Genomic DNA, 20,634 nt, shown 5'->3' with positions numbered 1-20,634 from the left:
GGTTGCATACAGATTTTGTTTTTTAAAATCGTATGCCCAGGATTTTTCTGGAAATAGAACTGTCTTAGTGCTATGAAAGCATACTAGTAGTAGCTCAACTACTCCGACACTGCCATGACTTTACACATACTTTCTAATGAGCTGAGTCACTACCAAGACTTCTTATCCTTTCTGTTCAAAATTAGGATGGAGACAACTTACTAATAATCACAATCACCCTGCCCTTTTATTCAGGATTTTCTCCTCATGTAGAGTTTCACATGGCTAATAGTATGCAATGTGCTGAAAAGCAAAGGAATTTATACAGATTAAGAATTCTACTTCTGACAGCCATGAGGGGTTTCAAGTAGTAAAAATATGATGTAAAATACTTCTTACTGATTGAATAGTCAATTGTAGACAAGCAGGTAAGATTACTAACTATATTAATGTAAAAATCAAATTGAATCTGTAGTTATGTGGAAGTATCCAGAAAAGTAAAGATGTGTTTTTGCTACAGTATATGTAGTGCAAACTGCAAATTATCTCCAAGATCTTAAGATGTCACTCCATACTTTTCAAGTAACTGGGATACAGACTTAAAAACACACATATCCTTCTATTCCCACATCTTTTGGAATCCTAGGAATATTAAAAACCCTTACAATTCACTAATGAACAGTATATTCAAAAACCAGAAAATGCCTGGAGTTAATCAAACTTGCTGCTTTCACACTGCCTTAACAGCTCAGAAAAACAAAGGAACACAGAGAATTTCCACATGAAAGAACTACTGCCCAAGTGGCATTACCATATCTATGCCTAGAGGAGTAAGAGAGACAGTCCTACAGTACCTACCTCCACAAATGAGATATGCACATCCTAAACAAAAGCAGAGGGATGCAGATAAAATACAGCATGTTAATATTAGACCTGTGACAGAAGACTTACAGCGCTATAAATACATGCACGCTACCCTGAAGTAGTAAAACTGGGTATAAGATAATCTGCAGCGAAGAGTTGGGTGGGGAGCAGGAATCACATAGCACAATAACCAACTGAGGTGCATTTTAAAAAATCTTCCTTTTCATCACTGGAGATAGGCCATCATTAGATTCTGAATACTGAGCTAGCAAATATGTTCGCATACTGCAGTGAGAATATCTTTTGGTGATTACTCAAATTCAATGTGAGAAAGCTTATATCCAATCAGAGACAACAGGACCATGCCAACAACTGCCATGTTGAGAGGGAAACTGTGTCACTTTCAAACACCTTCTAGATTTTAATTAAATGAACAGGTATTTATGGTGGCATTGCCAAGATGCAGAATACACAGGAAGAAGTACAGCTGTATCAGCAAAAGATTTAAGCAGAAAAGGCCTGCCTGGCACAGAAGAGAAGCTAAAGAAAAAAGAAGAAATTCACTTCTTACAGTAATACCAGATGCCCAAGGAAGAACAAAAGGGCTAATAAAGTGATGAGAACTATAAGCAGGGCAAACTTAACCAATTCCATGTGTACAGTAGGTCACCATGTGGAGATCTCTATTAGTCCTGCAACCTCCCTATTCCCTCTTCTTGGATACTGCACAACAGCACTTCCAAGTTATTTTTGGAAGTAAAGTGGGGGAGGGAATCTGGTTAAGAAAGCAGGAAGATACCCAGGAAGAAAAACACATGAGAACATTAGGCAGAACACACCAGCAAGAAACTGCCTTCTTCTTGTTGTTTTCAACCATGTTCAGCATTTACTAGTGCAAGATCTCTATCAGTATGAGTTTATAAGCTTCATGGGCAGATCCATCTTCTGGAAGTGGCAAGAAAGAATATCAGGACCGTCCTTTCAGTGGGTACTTTACTAAAGAGGGGGTGCTGTATCAATATTACTAAGGCTGCTGAGAGGAACACACAACGCTAAGTTCATCCATGTGACATCACTGCAGAAGTACAGGGAAATTTAGAATAAAAAGTGGGAAGTATGTATGTTTCATGACCTTCACATAGTTCCTCCAGTGCTCTCACACTCAATAAGCAGAGCAAGACAGTACCTAAATTATCACTAAACAGCACTATTAGATTTTTTATGCAAACAAAAATGAATCCAACATCTTTCAGAGAAGCCAGAGAACCTGTACAGTATACCTAATAGTATACCCAGATGTTCTAATTTGACAGGATTGTACATGTCTTTCAGAAGCAATACAACATAACTACATGCATTTACACTTACATCTGATTTTTAGCCGCTTGTCTCTGAGCTTTCCGTTCTTTCCTTTTTTGATCTGGTGGCTTAGCAAAAACAATTTCAATGTTTTCTCCCTCTAAATCTTTGCCATTCATTTCTTCCATTGCCTGAAGGAATTAACCAGACTTTAAATATACTTCCAAGCACATCTGAAGTTAATTTTCTTCTACCTTTTAGAGTATGCATTTTTAAATTTGTTATCCAAAGCCAAAATAACAATATAAAGCTAAAAAAAAAATTTAGACAATCAGACAGCACAGCATTATGGGGTCCAGTTAGGCATTTCTTCTGAACTTGGCTCTCAAACCCAGGTCTTCATATATCAGTTTAAAAATCTTCCCCTCAAAACTGAAAACAGGCTTCAATCTTTGCAGGCTGTTACAGTTAATGAACTGTCCTCTGAAAGTGCACATTTTGTAATCCATTAATAAATTCCTAATGTGAGCACACATGCCAACAGCACAGCTTAGTATATTCTGCTATTCCTTTATTTTACTTGCACTTTCTTTTTCAACCAGAAGCCCAAAATTAAAGAGTTATTCTGATTACAAGGAAAAAACAGACAGATCAACCACGAAAACCCCCAACTCCTCCCCAAATCCACACCATCACCTCACCACCTCCCCACAACCTTCTCCTCAAAAAAAAAAAAAGCAAAACAAACAGCAAACCATCAACTCCTCCCTTACCCTCCTTGCCATGTACAATTCCCACGGGCCACAGTTATTACTATAAGTTAATTTTGAGCAGAGGAATCCTAAAGATTTTACCACTTTTAGGGACTCTACATAGCTAAGCCCTGACAGGATATATGTCTCACTAAGACTCTTCCCATCATCTTCCTAAGCATCTGCTTTAAGACATATGGATATGTAAGAAAACTGAATCCCCCTGTATCCTGCATCCACCCACATAACACAGAAAAAATGGATACACTACAGGCAGATGGGGAATTACACTTTCCTTTCCTTAACAACACATGACATCAAGACTGGGCTAGCAAAATCCAGGAATGACAACTACTAAATTGTCCAGGACCCCTCATAAAAAAAAAAAATTATTCCTGGAAAAATAAATAAAAATATTACCTAAGTTTTTATCACCTGCCCTAGAGAAACTGCTTTAGATTTCTACCAATAATTTGGTGAGAAGAGTCATTCAACTTCTGGCACTTGAGTTTCAAATGGTAACAACATTATTATCTTAAAAGCTCATCTGCGGAATTACTTAGTGCAGGCGCATTAAAGATCCACTTTTCAAGCTAGAATTGCATCATCCTAGGAGACACCCAGAGAGGACAAAGTTATCAGCGACAGTGTGTTACCAATTCTCCAGACAAAGCTTCTTCTCAAATTAGAAGTAGCATACAGCTTCTAAGAACACTACTTACAACACACACACACAGAGTTACAGTCCACTTACCTTTACAGCACCATCCCGTTCATCAAAATGAATGAAAGCATAGTCTTTTAGCTTCTTCACTCGTTCTAGCTTTCCAAATTGACTGAAGGCCTTTTCTAGAATCTCCTCTGTTACAGTATTGGCAAGATTGCGTACAAACAAAACTTTTACCTAAGGGGGGGTTAAAAAAAAAACAAACAAGGACTTAGGAGTATGGTCTAATTCCAAAACACAAGATGAAGCTTTGCAAGTTACTGCTATTGGCAGCACTGAAGAAACACCATTACGTTTTCTGTACAGCATTTTACATACATATGAATATGTATACATAAATAGTCACACAGCATGAGTTAGCTCCAAAATTCCCTGACAGAAACATTTAATCTGTTATCAAACATGATTACATAAGTATTAGTATCCTGAAAGTCAATCCAATTTGTGTTAGTGCTTAAAAGGATCCTACCAGCAGTTATCTTCAACCCAGAACACTATCAAACTTGAGAGAAGGTAACCAGAATTGGTTACACACAAAACAATTAACTTATCAAAACATTTAATTGTTTAGAAAGGCTTTAGCTCAGTTATTTGCAGAACAGTCATCACTGTAATATCTAGGTCAGAGGTGACAGGCCTGCAGCTTTCAAGCTGCTTAACTTGTGTTTCCCATGCTATAGCTACACCAAACACCTAATGTCAGGACTGTACTTGCCTGAGGGGCACTCAGTGACCTGAAGCCACTGCTAAAAGACAGAACTGCAGACAGAAAGGGGATACTAAGGCTGACACTGGCCAGTTACCCTTCAACTTTCTCAAGTCAAACTGTGCTGTTCCCTTGAGGAAGAGTCACCCCCAAATAGCTGTGGAAGTTCATTCCCTCCCCTGGCTCACTAAAGCACACAGTGGGACTCTTAAGCTACACAAAGACCGCTCTCGCAGCTTCTAAAATCAGAAAGACAGGTAATCATCCAACTCTTTACTAAATGATCAATATAAAGATTCATCAATCACCAAGTGCAAAAGATAAAGGAAAATCTAGAGCAGTCTGACAAAAGCTTAAAATAAACCCTTACTTAACATAGCAGATGACATATACCGGAAAGCAGGAATCACCTATTATTGACCCAACAGGATTGAAAGATTCATCCTGGTGTCCATGCCGAGGCTGCACATAATGACCAGACATGAGCATGTTTACACGATGCCATCCACGTGCTCTCACAATTTAAAAGACTCTTCCAACTTGTCAAGAAGAGCTCCTTCCACGTGCTGGCACCATGCTCTGACAGTTTAATCACCTCCTACTGCCAAGGAATGCTCAGTCTTACCTGCCTACAATGGAGCTGCCAGTCAGCTGCAAGACCTGCAACTTCTCTTACATCCTCTCTGCTCCTACTGGTTTCAAATTAGCTGATGACATCAAATGACACTGCATGTGGCAGCACTGACTCCTGACCCTGAAGGTCAACCAAGTAACACGAGGTGTGAAAGGACCAAGGAAAGCATGCTTTGATTTCTGAAGCAGAGCTGTACTCTGCTCCCACCACATACAGCAATTTCAATAAACCCAGACACCATTTTTGGAGGAACTGCAATGTAACTAAGTTACAAAAAGAACAGGTCAGACTTCCATAAATCTGTCTCACTAGCTGAACTAGGGTAGGATGCAGATTTGGAAGAAGGGTTACTACAGACCCTAAATCCAACCCAGTGTATCAGCTCTGGACTTTGGCAATAGTTACTTCTGCTGATTCTCAGGAGATCATAAAAGTCATAGCCAACTCCACAAGGAAAGCTGTTTCCTATTATTTATTAAGCTTCTCCTACATGTCTTGATGGTAAGAGCAACCTTTATGTATTGTAACACATACATAATAACCATTTTTAGTAAAATATCCTAACTGCTACCTTAACCTTATTCCATGGAAATTAATTACAGGAAGTTTTATGATGTAATCAATGGGTTTGAAAACCACTAACTTTTAAACAAATGTTCCATATTCTTGTTCTTTAGAAAAGGATGAAAACTAGAACCTCACAAGGAACCCTAAACAGCCTAATAAATCCATGATGACTGACATGATTAAAAACTAGATAGCATAATCACTATTTTTTAAAAGATGCACTAATATAGTGTTTTTTAAAGAAATAAAAAAAACAACTAATTTAAATTTCCCCAGTGTCGACAAATCCATTAATCTCCAACAGCTGAATTTTTAACACCTTTGCTCATGTTACTGATTAGAAGTGTAACTGAATGAGTCAAAGATGATGTAAAAGCTATTAGGCAGGTTAAAGCATAGGGTGAGAGAAGATGAACCCATTTTTACTTAAGCCAGCTAAAAAGGAAGGGAAGTGGAAACAAAAGAAGTCTTCTTCATTAAAGCTCACACATTATTATACCAAGAATCCATAGATACTTGTAACAAGCGATATACCCAGCACCAGCATTTTGTTTTCAAGGCACAACTCACATTTTAAAAACTGCTTAAGATTAGACTATCCCAAAACCTCTGGTATCTGCTCCTTTTCCTCCTCTTACCTACAGCACAAACACTTCAGGCCACATTCTCCAAGGGATACTAGCCCTGTCTCTTGTCCTGTAATCTGCCAGACAGCCACAAGCATAAGACTTTATTTAGCTGCTTAACCTGCCACTCCAGAACGTCCTCTGCAGCCTCAGCCATCCTACAGAAATCAAGTAAAATATTAATAAATTTAGCTAGACTACAGGTGTAAGAGGCAACAAAATGACACTTAGGAGAAATTAGACTATCAACACAGCTGCTTGACAAGTTGGAAAAAATTTCACTTTGGACCAGAAGGCAATACCTTAACCAATTATACTCTGATCTGTTAGTGCAAGCACTTATCTCCTGTAGCACATCCATCTAGCTTGAGAATCTAACTTCATCTCTCATCATGCTCAAGCTACTTTGTATTTAAGATAACAGTCCATTTAAATTATAAGTATTTACCCATATAGTGCTCTCCACAACATTTTATCAGAAGGACAAAGGAAAAAAGACTCGAGTAGACATTTCAGAAATTTAAATTAGTAAGTGTCCATATACGATGAAACAACATGCTGCTTCTGAAAGATTTAGAACACTGTTCACCTTCTGGCTACACGTGTGAATTTGTCTTCCTTATAGCTTGCTCTTATGGACTTGCGTTTCTAGCAAGAAAACTGATGACCAGATGATTATTCTGATAAAAACAACCTACTTCTCCTAGTCACAGTTTCCTCCAGAGCCTTCTACCATAGCAATGTGCAAGATGACATGGGTCAATAGCTTTCCCTTTGCTCTGGACTAACAGTAGTCAGCAGCACTGACAGCCAACCTGCAGCTCATATCCAGGAGATTACTGACTGCAGCAGCAGCTTCGCCGCTCTTTCTCTTAGAAGAAAGATACCAAGAACAGAAAATAAACCTTACACTTAGAGAAGGGCCAGATACAGTCAGCTTCTGCACAGGTACAGCGGGTGGCCAAGAAAGACTGGAGTAGAGACTTTCCTTGTTGCAAGAATAAACTAAAGGATGCAGCCAATGAGGAAGGTCAGACACCAATTATCGTCTCAGTTTCTGTCTTCAGACACAACCCAGATGGTCTCTACTTTTTCAGTATTATTCACAGAGCCTCACATTTCCATACATCTTCAACCTAAGCTTCATGTCCTATCTTTGGCATGTGGCACCAGATGTATTCAAGTTGATTTTATCCATGTTTTCTACATTTCTTTCCTTCATTTCCACGTTTCTTCTCTTTTCATGTCCCATTTCAAATACTAAACAATAGAAGGTATTAACATATTCAAATAAAACTGTACAGTAAATGGGGCAAACCACAATCAAGCTTTCATTTCTTTAGCCTTTTACTCTGCACATCTGCAAACTTACTTAGGAGAGATGCTTGATTATGTCCCCTATCATTTCCTTTCCATCTATTTTGTTATATCAGCAGAAATTGCTGCTTATTTATTTTGACAGTTGGGTGGATTAGGTCTCTTCTCTTTTGAGCCAAGACGGGCTACCATATTTAGGTAGTGCCACCTTCCACAAATTTGACCTGCAAGACCCCTTCCCTACTGCTGACAGTCTATCATGCTGGGCAAGAAAAATAAAGTCTGCAGACAAGATAGTCCAAAAGCTTCTGTAATACCTGTATTACAAAAGCAGCTTTTTCCCTAAAATGAGCCCCCACCCCAACCCTTTTCCCTTATGGCTCACCAAAGAGGAGATCCCAGCCAAGCTATCTTACTAGGTCCATCAAAGTAGGACTCCAGCAAGTGACGTGTCTCAGATGAGAGTAAAAGCACAGACGAAAAGCAAGCAAAGAGAAAGAGATAAGGATATGGGCTAGCTAAGAGATTCCATTAAACAACTCAGCTACACAACACAACTGAAAAAGACAGGGTTGGGCAATATCTGATGGGGAAAAAAAATAAATTGGGTAGTTTGTTTCTGGCAAGATACCAGGCACATATATAAAACAACTGCTACAACATACTTCAAAATGTTAACAGTCCAGACTTCACCTTCACCTCAATATTCAAAATCCCAAATATTGCCAGTCTAGGTATTAAAAGGAATTAACTCCCCCAAATTAAAAATAACTGCCAAGTTCCAAATACAAGCTAATTGCTAAACTTCTCAGAAGTAACTGCTAATAGAAACTTTGAAAATACATTTGTGTACATCTGAACACTGACAGATTCTTTCTAAAGCTGAAGTGATACAGTTCCAGGTTTAAAAAGAATTACGGCTGTTCTGTGAGAATATCTCTATTTCCGTCCTTCCAAATACTAGGGTACAAATCCATTTTAACTCCAGGAGTCACCACCATAACTTCCACGTAAAAAATTAACAACATCATCGTATGTGTCACTTTTTGGCAAGAATTACATTCACTATTCAGCCATGGGAACACGAAATATTATAAGGCCATATAGTTTTTAAATCCCTATAATTTCTGAGGTATATTCATTTCTTATCATCACAGCTACAACATCTCTGTCAAGAAGGCTGAAAAGATGTTATTTAATTTTAGGCTATTTCCAGGAAATACCTAATTTGGGACAGAGCACTTTAAATGTACTATGGTCCCGTTACAGCTTTATTACCTTTGCCATGACTTCAGGATCAGGGTCTTCTATAGGGTCAGCCCATTCCACTGTAACAACATTTCCCCAGACTTTCACTTTGCCACTCATTAGCCTACGTCTGGCCTGAGCAGCAGTTTTGTGATCTTCATATTCAAGAAAGCAGAAACCCCGGTTCTTTTTCTTGTCATCAGGCTGATGATACAATATGACATCTGTAAGACCCTCTGAAATGAAATAAAATATTTGTTATGCTTTCAATCCATTGATTTGCTTTATAAACTGCAGGTTGTCTTTGTAGCTATGGAAGAATACTCTTTCTCTATACTGAATGGAGGAGAGTTAGGGGCAGTCAAAAGTTTTGCTTTGTCAATTATTCTCTTAAACCCCTCTCAGTTACAACACTTTACAGCGTGTGTTTTCTCCATAATGTCTAAACAACAAGAGATAAAAGTTGCGTGACTCCAATACCTAAAAAGTTTCTTGCTCCAAAGAACCTGAAGTCTGTAATTCAGTAACAGAGAAACAGTATCTTTGCAAGTTAAAATGTTATCAAAAAGAGATTCTTAAAATTTAAGAATTATAAATCTCAGAACCAGTTACATTCTTCTGCTTGCTTCAGTTTTGCCTCAAGAAGTTTTAAAACATCCATTAGTATTGAAATTATTAAACTTTTAATTCAAATTGCTTTGAACAGATTTTTTAAACATTACACACTTACTCCACAGGTAGAACTTAGAACCACCCATCTAGTCTAATTACAAATATCTCAGCCCTCAGCAAAACAACAGTTTTTAAAAAACCCAAACAAACCCCAGCACATAATGTTGAGATAAATGCTGTGTGGGCTTGGTTTGTTTTCATCATCATTTAACTATAAGCTAAAAGACAGCTCATCACTGACCACATTTGACACCTTCCAGGTCTATAAAACCTAGTCACTGACTCACCTGTAACTTTGCTGAATTCTTCAACAATTTGCTCCTTGGTTTTACTCTTAGGAATAGAGCCAACAAAAAGCCTATTATTGGCAACAGAGATGCATACACCAATGTGTTTTCCAGACCGAATTTCATGGTTATTGTACTGCAACAAAAAAATTATCGGACAATCATCAGTTACAAATAATTTTCACTCTCTGCAACAGCAGCATACCAAATATTTAACTTTGGAAAACTCAGTATTGAACAATTTACTAAATTTTTGCATCTTAACACATTTTTACGATGCATATTCAACTACTTTGAAGAATACCCATGTTTTCTAAAGTATCTCCACAATTTCAGCCAACAATTATTCTTCCTTCCTTGTTTGAGTCTCTTAACACTTTTTTCTTTAGAAACTTTTTCATATAGAACCATGCAAATCATCAAGGTCAAGGCTCCACCCTTCACAACCATGCAGAAAAAAAATGCAATCTCTATAGGCTGTAGTTATAAATTCTAGATTTGTGTGTAATAAAAGACATGAGTTGCAATTAAAGTCAAATTCACTTCTGAAGTTCCACAGTTAACAAAAGAGAGTAGTGATCAGGTCTTCTCCACAAAATGTTCAAGAGCAACTGGCAAATACTTTCCAATGCATAAATATTACACAGGCAAAGATAGGAAACAGCAAGAACAACTTTCTAATGACTTGAAATCCTGACTTCTGTTAAAATGCTTCTCCCATAATATCTGGAAGATACCCTGAACATGTCAGCAGTTTAAGGGGGAAAAAAAAAAAGGATTACTGTAGACATCTGTTAAGAAAACATCAAAAAGTGCCTTTCATTGAGATGCAGACACAGACATGCATCATCCAAATAAACAGCAGGGAGGACAACTGCTGGTATATCAATCCACTTCTAACTGGAAGCCCTGCAACAGACAGTTCTTTAGCTAAGAAAATGAATTTTGTGGTCAACATCTTATTGCCAAGCAGCAGGACAGATTTTCAAAATTTCATGTAACTATTTATTCTATGATTTATTTTGTGCTTGATGGTAAATCTTACTACATAAGCTACTTATCCTCTACCCCACCATGCTTTTTATGCAATAAAATCTGGTGGAAGATGTTTATTTCTGTTTATCTTGGGCAAACAAAAACTCCACTACTGGAAGTTTTCTAAGCTAGGTAACAACTGCACCAAAAGTGAGGAAAAAGGAGAACTGTACGTGTGAAAAAGATGCAGAGTGACATCTTCACAATGAATTATGTCTCAAAACATAGCAGGAGACAACAAAGGATTTCTATCTCCATATCTGTTGCCCATGTGGCAGAGGAACAGTTGATTTTTAAGTAGGAAGCTGAAGTAGGAGCAGCGCTAGCTGCATATATATTATCACTATTAAATATACACATTAATGAAGAGACAGATTTCAGTAGCTAAAAAAAGGAGTCTTCTAAAGAAACACCTTTAAAGAAGCTGATTGTCTATTAGTCTGAAAGTGATTCTTCACTAACTGAAATGTACACTAGGAAACATTTCCTTGCATTAGGAAACTTTTTTTACTGAGAGGGTGCTGGAACAGGCTTCCTAGAGAGGTGGTCAATGCCCCAAAGCTGTCAAGGTCTAAGAGAGGCATCTGGACAATGCTCTTGATGATCAAGATGACAGCAACAATTTTGGTCAGCCATGAAACGGTCAGGCAGATGGACTAGATGATCACTGCAGGTCCTTTTCAAATTAAATACTCTCTTCAATATGGATAATAGAAAGTATTATCCAACTATTCCTGCTGAAGTCTTATCACTGAAGTTTGGCTACACATTTAATCTAATGCAAGAGTCTGTCATACAACTCAGTATGTTGTATAAGAGTAAAATTAACAAAGTAAAATTAATATTTTCTACCATTTTGCAATTCCACTGATAGTTTCTGGTAGTTTTTTCATCCTCCAATGTATTAACCACTATTTTTCACCTAACTATTTTTCAGTTAGGTGTTCTTGACCATCAAGTTGGTAATTTTTAGGTAAATGCTTTGCATACCATCTGCAAACTCAGATTAGCCATAAAAAGGCTCATATCATGATCTGGGTAAAGTGCCAAAACAGTCAGGCTACCAAAGCAGCTATGTCAGCATACTGCTTCCCCCTCCTGTCACCATGGAATCTGTGTCTGAAGTCGGTAGCAGAGATTGCCACCCTCTAGACAATGTAATAGTTTTGGGTTTTTTCTCATTGACTTACATAAGAACATACTCATGAACAAGTCAAAATATGCAGGTCTGTCCTGTCACTTTATTAACCTAAATTTTCACTACCAATTTTAGTTTACTAGGAGCAAACGGCAAGCTGCACCTCCATGCATAGTTAGCAAACTGCTTAATTCATCTGTAGTTCCATTCTGATCAAGCTTACACCTGTTCTAGTCAAAAATATACTGAATGCTTCAATAGTTTTCAGTACGTTTTCCTATAAGGTTCACCTCAAAAGTTTTTATTCTGTACATATCTACAGTAACCTTATTCACACAGAAATCTTTTCAAAAACCTAACTCTAGCAACATCATATGAAATAGGAAGGAGAACTGAACATGTGTGCAAAAGAACACAACTGGAGTTTTAATTCTTAAACAGTATAAAGTAAAGTAAACATGCTAACGGGGAAAAGTGAGATAAAAAAAGTAATACTTTGACAGTGAATGCTTGTGTGAACATCTGAGATGTCATTTCTACTTAATTAGCAGAGAGTTAACCACACTGAATTAAATACTAGTCACAAAAATAGGAGAGAATTTCCTTAGTTGTTTTCAAAATAGTTCTGTCTTTGCTTAAGACAAAAATGGAGTGATACTGTGGCCTGATACTGAGAAGAATTACAGATACGAAGAGTAATTAATTATAAGTGGCTTAAAAATGCATATGCATAAACAAAAGCAAGACTTCAACCTTTTAAACTGCAAGATTTCTTGTTAAAGAATAAAGCACGCCAACATTAAGTGTATCCAGAAACTGTAGTTCAGTTTTACATTAAGTTGACCTGCAGACCGTGGAAGATACATACAGCAGTCACAAACATGAATTGTATGCAAAATATGTTATATGAACTCCAAGAGCCTGAAGATAGGTCAGTTAATTCTCTACTGTAGTTTGGTATTAACAAAAACATAGCTGTCTCTTATCACTCAAAAGCCTATAGGCAATGCAGAGACTTTTAATCTCATTTTTTTTCTATATTGTCCTGAAAAAAAAAAGCCTCTTGGAAAAAGATGGGAAATAACAGAAGAAATATTATCCCAAGGAGTCTAGAAAGCTGGGAAGTTGCATACACCTGAGAAGATTACAGGCAGTATCAAAAAGAACACCACCTGTTAAAATAAAAGGTTATGAAAATGGCTAGGACTAAGTGTTCAGTGTTCTGAAACAGTCTTTCAGCAGCATCTCCCATGCATGTGTAACTAATATAAGTTACAGACCCACAATTTTCAACTGAACTCAACAGCCACAACTTGCTAATACGCCTGCAAACCACTCCTAGATAACTTGGGAAACTTACATACCAAACTAGTCAGTCAATTATGGTTGAAAGCACTCCAAAAAAACCTGACACATATCACAGAATCCAATTTAAGAGTAACAGTACTTTCTAAGAGTTTAGCGTGAAAGTTGAAATACTGCTCCATCAACTGCAACACTTCTCAGCTATTACGCTCAGCGGCTATTTAACTCACAAGCAGGACATAGTGTGCTTTCTTCCTGCATATCAAAGATCAGACATAAAGGGACATCAAGCAGCTCCTTCCCTTGTATCGTTTAGTGGAAGACTGAGGCTAGGATCTGATGTTACTTTTCTGGAAACATGACTTGAATGACTTTCCAGAGCATGCTACCTTTAAGCAAAATCCAGCTTAATGGAGAAAAATTGATTTTTTTCATTTACTAGGTGCCTCTGAGAACTTAAGTGCTTTGTTTCACTGTTCTGCTAAGTTTAAAGAGTTAACTCTTAAGCGTTCACACACACTCTGAACAGCTAGGTGGACTATGAAAGTAGAAGGAGAAGACACAGTTATCCCCAGTATATCTAACTGCACACTGGAACAACCAACTGGTCTTATTTAAAAAGCTAATCAGCGTACACCACATTGGTTTTGTACTTCCACTTTTGCAGATACTTGTGGGCTTTCTCAAAACAAATTCCCAGCTTGATTTGTCTCCACCAATTGACTTATATGTCAATAGGTAACTTAGTTTAAGCTATACCTCATCACAAACCAAGGTTTTTAGTTAACCCTACTATAGCAATACAGGATCAGTACACTTCACAATGTGTATCATTAGCACTAGCAAGTCATACACACACTAATCTTGGCCATATCAGTGTAGCAGTAACCAGCTCAAAAATTCAAATTTAACTTAGGCAGGAAAATACATGCCCTATGCAAGGATCAGGGTAGTGTTTCTCACCACCCTCTTCTTTAATGATAAAACCTGAGAAGCTTATTAGGAGTATATCACATCAAACTATTTCATACCTCTGTGTAAAACAGAGGGAATGCTCCTTAGACTGGCAGGATTTATGATGTTTTCCTGTCAGCTGCAGCAAACAGAACAGACCTTCAATGCTCAAGAGACATTTTTTTCCCCATGTGAAGTATCTTATGAAACTCTGTGACTTTGAAGTACTTTTCCAGCACGGGCCCCCTGCTGGTGCAGAAACACATCAGGAGTCAGAGACACCCTGACCAGCACTGCCCTTGCACCACAGCAACTCTAACACCACCACTCTCCAGAATGCATACATATGCAGACAGCTCAAAAGTCACTACTGCTAATACAACTTTGATTAATAATAAAGGCTCATCTAACTGGACCAAACAGCAGCCCATCAGTTTTTTTTTCCCTGTCCCTAATGCAGTCAGAAAATCTTCATATGCAATGAGGAAATAAATTTAACACCTAGTGGAAATTATGAAGTAATCTAACAATAACAGTTTTACCTTAAGCATTTAAGCACTAGGACCAGGAGGACAACTGCTTCTGAGCCAGAATGCACTTCATCAAAAAAGAAAAAAATTCAAGAAAACTTACCAGTTTAACAGCTTCCTGAGCTGCTTCTTTAGTACAAAAAGTGACAAAAGCATATCCTCTGTTTAGACCAGTTAGTGGATCCATCATTAAGCGGAGATCCCATATAGGTCCGGCCTTTTCAAATAACGGAACAAGTTCATCTTCAAACAAGTCTCTCGGAATCTTGCCCACAAATATCTACAACAGACATACAAAGCTCTGTTTATAAAAAGTATTTCCAATGAGTAAGTCTACATCTGCATAAACATCTTCTCCTTCTTACCTCTGTACCAACAGAAGGTTGCTGTCCTGAATATACAGACTCTGGAGGAGGTCCACCATATTTCCTCTGTCCAGTAGTCACATCAAGAGTGTAGCCAGTTCTCTCCAACAGTGCCTTCAAGCAAAAACTTAAGATTTTAAAATCACATACAAACTGAGCAAGTTTAGCTGCACTTCATTCACAGACAGACATGCTTCTAATTCCTTTTAAACTGTACTGCTTTGAAGGTCCCACTTCAACAAGAAACTTGCAAAACAATTAACAGAACTATTAGGTAAAGAAACACTGCTAGAAAATTAGAGATTCACATCCAGTTTTCCACCCCAATTCCTTCATTTTCATTAAAAAAAAAAAGCCAAGTAATATAATAGTAACAGAGCTTCCCTTTAATTAGGAAGATCTTAGTCTGAGCCACTTCTTGTTTTGGCATGTCCAATCCTGCAGACGTTTATGCAGAAGAGTTCCCTGCACTTAATGAGATTACTCATAAGTGTGAAGTTAAAGAACACATGTTTAAGTGCTTACACCCCTGGAACACTGTACAGACTGCTTCAGGTACCCAACTACCAAAGTGATAGTACTACTTCCTTCTCTTATCCCCCCTTCAAATTCCTCGTGGATTTATACAGGATCCCAGGACAACTAACCCTCACTAGAACCACTACATGTAGTTATAGATATATAGTCAGATATAGTTACAGGCATAATAGCAACTTAAAATGTTAGCTGACATTCAGTATGTAAACACATGAGAAATTCCTCTGAAATTAAGTCTTTCATAATAATTTTGTACAAAGACAAATCAACTCTACACACAAAGAAACTGCATATTAAACAAGCCAAAGAGTCAAGAGTTAGCAATTTTACAACAGCAAAATTGCAGTTATTTTAAATGCTAGAGCCATCAGCAGTAAAAGCCATACTACTTGAAGTTATTAACCAAGTCCTCATAATACTGTTGTTTTATGTGGCAGTGACAAAAACTGCACCAGTTTTGTTTTAAATTTATAATTAATGGCACCTCCTCAAAGTAAAGAGAAAAAAGGATTTTCTGATTTTATAGGGTACACAGTTATTTGTAACAATCATTTTATACTATATATGTGTAGTGTCAAAGAAGAAAGATTCTCTGGGGTTTTTTCATGACATCACCTAAAAATGCTTAGATGGTTTTCCTTCTATTAAGCTTTGGTAAAGCTGCTAATCACAGTATTTTAAAACAAATCATTATATGCCTAACTCTTGAGAAAGGAGTTTTTTGCTAGCAGCAGATGTGGTCAAAAAAATAATTTACCCATTAAGACAGTTTGGGATACAGTTTATGAGCAGAGTGATTATGTCATAAGACGTGGGCTAAATCCTAAATCCATTACAATCTGTTTTTTCAGACATGTGGTATCTCCTCTCTGTTGTGGAGTTGCTCTAAATCTGAACTAAGGGGGTGGAGTGGAAATAACAACAACAAAAAAACAGAACACAAAAAACAATCAGCAATAGCTGAACTTAAGCATTTTGAAGTTGAGTAACTATGCTGACAAGTATGCACAAACTTTTTACTGCAAAATAGAGTAACTGTCTCAATAACACATAGAGCAAACTGTGAAACCTTTTTCACTGTTATATGTTCAGTTCCAGCAATATATTAACTTTCTACTTGAAAAGGAAGAAGTGCAAGACAAAATTTCAAGTGACAGCTTTCAACAATGACAAATACGACAAATACTCTAATAATCTTTTAAAAAAAAACACAGCTCAAAAACAACCAACATAACTATCACAACAACTCAGAAAAACAAACAACAGGTAGACCTCATAGCTTTAATTTTTACTGACATACCTTAATTTTTGCCTCATCTGGTCCTTTGCTAGAATCTGCCACCTTGGTCCCCTGTTTTTCCCTCTGCCTGTATGTCTTCATGACTCCACATAAAAAGGCACTTTTGTTCTGCAAAAGATACAATCTTCAGTTCCAAAAACATGACAAGCCAGAATCTCCTTCTACCTTGAACTAATACAGTGTTCACTTTACATATCACATATGATCACTGAAGAGACTCAGACCTCTTCCCAGACAACTAACAGTTTATCCCTCAACAATTATACTGTAAACTGCTAAATGTTACCTGAACGTGTGAGAGATCACTGTCTTTAAACTGCTGAAGCACTGCCAGTGCACCTTCTTCATTGAATTCCTTTAAAGCTTCAATAGCTCTTTCATCTAGATCACTATGTGCAACTAGGCCTAGAGAAAAGAAAAAATTTACTAATTATATTTGGTCAGTAATCTTTGTAAAACCTAATGTAGCATCCCTAACACATTCCCATGACCTCTAAATCAATTACTGATTAAAGTAAGTTACTATGCATAAAAAACAATATAGTTCCTTTGAAGTTAAATATTTAAGGATATATAAGCATTTAATTAAAACTAAAAAGAGATAAGACTCAGAGTAAAAGTTACTACATTTATGTGTTCACTTGACTTCTGTGAAACCCAGATGTTACATGGGCCAAGTTTAATTTCAATATCCTGAATCTGAATTCAGAGGAGTCTATCAAAACCTACCAAAGCCTGACTTAGCTTGCTTAGCAATGGTACCTTGGTACGCTTTTAGAAGACTATAAATACAAATAAACTGCAGCACTAAAAAAGGCCATCACACTCCAAAACCAAGCCTTAAAAACACTGGCTATTACCACATCTGAAAAAACCAACACCATAACTTCTACATCCATAAACCCAAACACCATGTCAGGAAGTATCACTTACACACGAAGATGCATACCAAGGCTTTAGTTTCTTACTGTTACCTACAATTACCGCAAAAAATGCACAAAGACCACATCACCTGCTCCTCCTAAAAATCATCTGTTGCCTATTCCAGCTGTTGCTCTGGTCCCCTGCATACTTCTTCCCACCCGTCAGCCCAAGTAGCCTGGGACTTTCCTCTGAAAGATACTACAATAAAATGAAGTACTGAGTCTAAAACATCCAGATTTTGGTAAGACTGCAGTTCCCAGATTTTGGAAATCACAAAAAGTTGCCATTTTAGCCCAAAGACAGCAGAATCCAATAAAATATTGTACGTGTAGTTTTGCAAGTCTTAGATCTTACCTGCAACGTAAATTTCATCTAGTTTTTCAGCAACTTTCTGTGGTAAACCAGCATCAAGCAATGTCTGGAAATGCTCAGAATGGGTAACTGCAGCAGAAGTATCCATGGGCTCTTCAGTACCATTCCCATTAACATGTTCAGTAGCCATGTTTCCAGGTATCTGTTCAAATGCAATAAGCATCAAAATTAAGCTAGATACATCTTCGGGTAGAACAATTCAAGTGACAATACATGCAATAGACTATCCTATTCTTTGAAAGTCGTGGGAAAAAATATAAAAAATAGCAGATCACCGCCCTGACACTTTTTTTTTTAGCTTTGCAAGGCGCAGGAAATTCCTCACAAGAAGCACTAACACAAAGGAAAGCCCTAACACCACTGCCTAGGGGGGGTGGGGTAGCTTTCACTGCAGGTTTTATACAACCCAGACAGACACTGACTCACCTCCCCTCTCTCTAACACACTCCCTAAGACACTCCGAACAAGTTAGAAATGGAGCAAAAAGGCCAGAGCGGGGGTGGCAGGACAAGCAAACCTGCCACATGCACCGCGATACCGTCACTGACACTCGCTGCCGCCTCCACCGCCCGCTGTAAACTCGCTGCCCCTCGGCTCACGCCGCCTCTCCAGGCCCCGGGCGCGGCCGGGATCCCTTCCCGCCTCCACTTCGGTGCCGGCCGGACAAGCGAGAGGAACAAAGCGCTCTTCCCAGCCCGCACCCACCCACGGCGGCGGCGGCCATGAGCCCGATGGAAACACGTGCTCCGCGCGTTCAGATGTCCTACAACTTCCTCCAGTGACCGACTTCCCCCCCTCCCCGCAACACTCCCGCGGGAGGAGAGGCTCCCCCCCGCCCGGAGCCCCGGCCATTCCCCACCTCTCACCCTATTCCCCCCGGAGAGCGGGTTGCAACACCCCGGGCCCGATTTCACCACTCGGCCGGGAGCTCGCGGAGCCTCCCGGCCCCGCCGCCGCCTCCCGGCCACACTCCTGTCCGGAACAATGCAAGGCCCCGTTTCCCAGCCAGGAAACGCCGTTGCCCATCGCCCACCGCCTCCCGACGTGACCGGGACCACGCCAAACCCGGGCGGCCCCGCTCCCTGCGCACACGCTAGGCACCGAGGCCGCGGTTCGCCCCCTGCCCCTCACGGGCAATGAATGGAGCGGCGGGGCCGGCGGGACAATAAGGCGGGAGCCACGCGCCCCGCGCCGGCCCGGCTCGGGTGGTGCCTCGGCCGCCGCCGCCACGCCGGGGCCGCGCACCGGCCCGGCCGGCCCCGCCCGCCGTGCGACAGCGGCGGTCACGAAGGCAGCGCCAACAGCTCCTCCACCCATCGCGCAGCGCCCCGGCCCCACAGCGCTGCAGGGCCCCAGCGTGCGCCTCCCGCCCTCCGCCGCCTCAGCCCGCTCTGCCACCCGGCCCGCTTCCACCCCGCCAGCGCCCGGCCGCCCTAACCTGTGTCTGTATGCGGGGTCAGAACCGCCGTGTGCCAAGGGTCTCTCGGGGCGCGGGTCGCGGCTCGGCGTGCTGAAGCGCTGCCCCCGTTCCGCGCTCCCGCGGCGGTGTGTCCGGGCAGTGCTGCTGCTGGAGCTGGCGTAAAATGGCGGCCGCTCGAGCGCTCACGCCGCTGCTGCTGCTGCTGCTGGCACCAGCCCCGGCCCCTTCCACTCCGCGCGGGGGGGGCGGGCGGAGGGCGGGCGGGAGCGGAGCGGGGGGAGAGGGAAGAGAAGAGGAGGAGGCGGAGGAGGCGCCGCCGCGCGCGCTGGCGCAGCCCCAAAACCCGGGGTCTCCCAGGCAGCTCCGCAAGGGTTATATCGCCGAGCCCCGCCCGCGCGCGCGCGCGCGCGCGCCCGCCCTCCCCTCCGTTCGCCCCACGCGCGCGCTCTCTGCCTTCCATGCGGAGCGGCGCGCGCCGCTGCCTCGCTGTGTTCCTCCCTCCTTCCCGCGGGAAGCGCTGCCCAGGGAAGGCGGCGGCGGCGGGACGAGCCCCGCGCGCGGACCGCGCGCTCCCCGGCGCCGCCCGCCTGCACCTGTGCGGGCTCGGCGCTGGCGGCGCGGCCGTGGCCAGACCGGGATTGGGCGAGCGGCCGTTCCCACGGCACGCAGGTGGCACAAAAGGGGGGAGAACGGCGGCCGCAGGAGGGGGGGCCTGGGGAGAAAGTCTCGGCCCGCGGCGGGGAGGGGACGGAGGAGACAAAGCCACGCAGACAAAGGGAGGGGAGAGCCACGCTTTGTGTGGCTGCCGGCCAGGCGAGCCCGGCGGCGCTCGGCGTTCCCGCACTGGAGACGGGAGGCGCCTCACCCCTGCCCAGAGGGGCGCCCCGCGCTCGGCACCGGCCCCTCGGACTGCCCGCCCGCCCGAGCCGCCGGGCGGAGGCAGAGCTCGGCCGAGGGGAACGGGAGTTTCCTTCAGGCGCCGCGCGGCGTGGCGGCGTCGAGCGGGGGTCGGCGGAGGGAAGGCGCTGAACGCAGCGCGGGCTGGGGCGCCACGCAGCTCCAGCGCCGGAATTCCG

At 41.2% G+C, this 20,634-nt stretch overlaps 1 protein-coding gene across 4 annotated transcripts in view; it reads right to left on the bottom strand.

The window, feature by feature from the left end:
• The window catches only part of SYNCRIP (synaptotagmin binding cytoplasmic RNA interacting protein), a 25,053-nt gene extending 5,222 nt beyond the window's left edge, over positions 1-19,831 (bottom strand). For 2 of the 4 annotated variants that reach the window (XM_030944359.1, XM_030944358.1), the window contains exons 1-10: positions 19,577-19,831; positions 18,121-18,280; positions 17,129-17,247; positions 16,843-16,950; positions 15,006-15,119; positions 14,744-14,920; positions 9,679-9,814; positions 8,750-8,955; positions 3,649-3,798; positions 2,212-2,333 (exon numbers count right to left, since the gene is read on the bottom strand). In XM_030944359.1, coding sequence (XP_030800219.1) covers positions 2,212-2,333; positions 3,649-3,798; positions 8,750-8,955; positions 9,679-9,814; positions 14,744-14,920; positions 15,006-15,119; positions 16,843-16,950; positions 17,129-17,247; positions 18,121-18,268 — 1,280 coding nt within the window. In that variant the 5' untranslated portion in view covers positions 18,269-18,280; positions 19,577-19,831. The remainder of the gene's footprint in view (positions 1-2,211; positions 2,334-3,648; positions 3,799-8,749; positions 8,956-9,678; positions 9,815-14,743; positions 14,921-15,005; positions 15,120-16,842; positions 16,951-17,128; positions 17,248-18,120; positions 18,281-19,576) is intronic. The other 2 variants (XM_030944361.1, XM_030944362.1) reach the window with 1 other exon arrangement.
• Between the last annotated feature and the right edge of the window lie 803 nt (positions 19,832-20,634).

The sequence above is a fragment of the Camarhynchus parvulus genome, chromosome 3 (assembly GCF_901933205.1).
Source record: "Camarhynchus parvulus chromosome 3, STF_HiC, whole genome shotgun sequence".
NCBI lineage: Eukaryota > Metazoa > Chordata > Aves > Passeriformes > Thraupidae > Camarhynchus > Camarhynchus parvulus.
The sequence above is the reverse complement of the archived record's forward strand: the minus strand, read 5'-3'. Positions and strand labels throughout refer to the sequence as shown.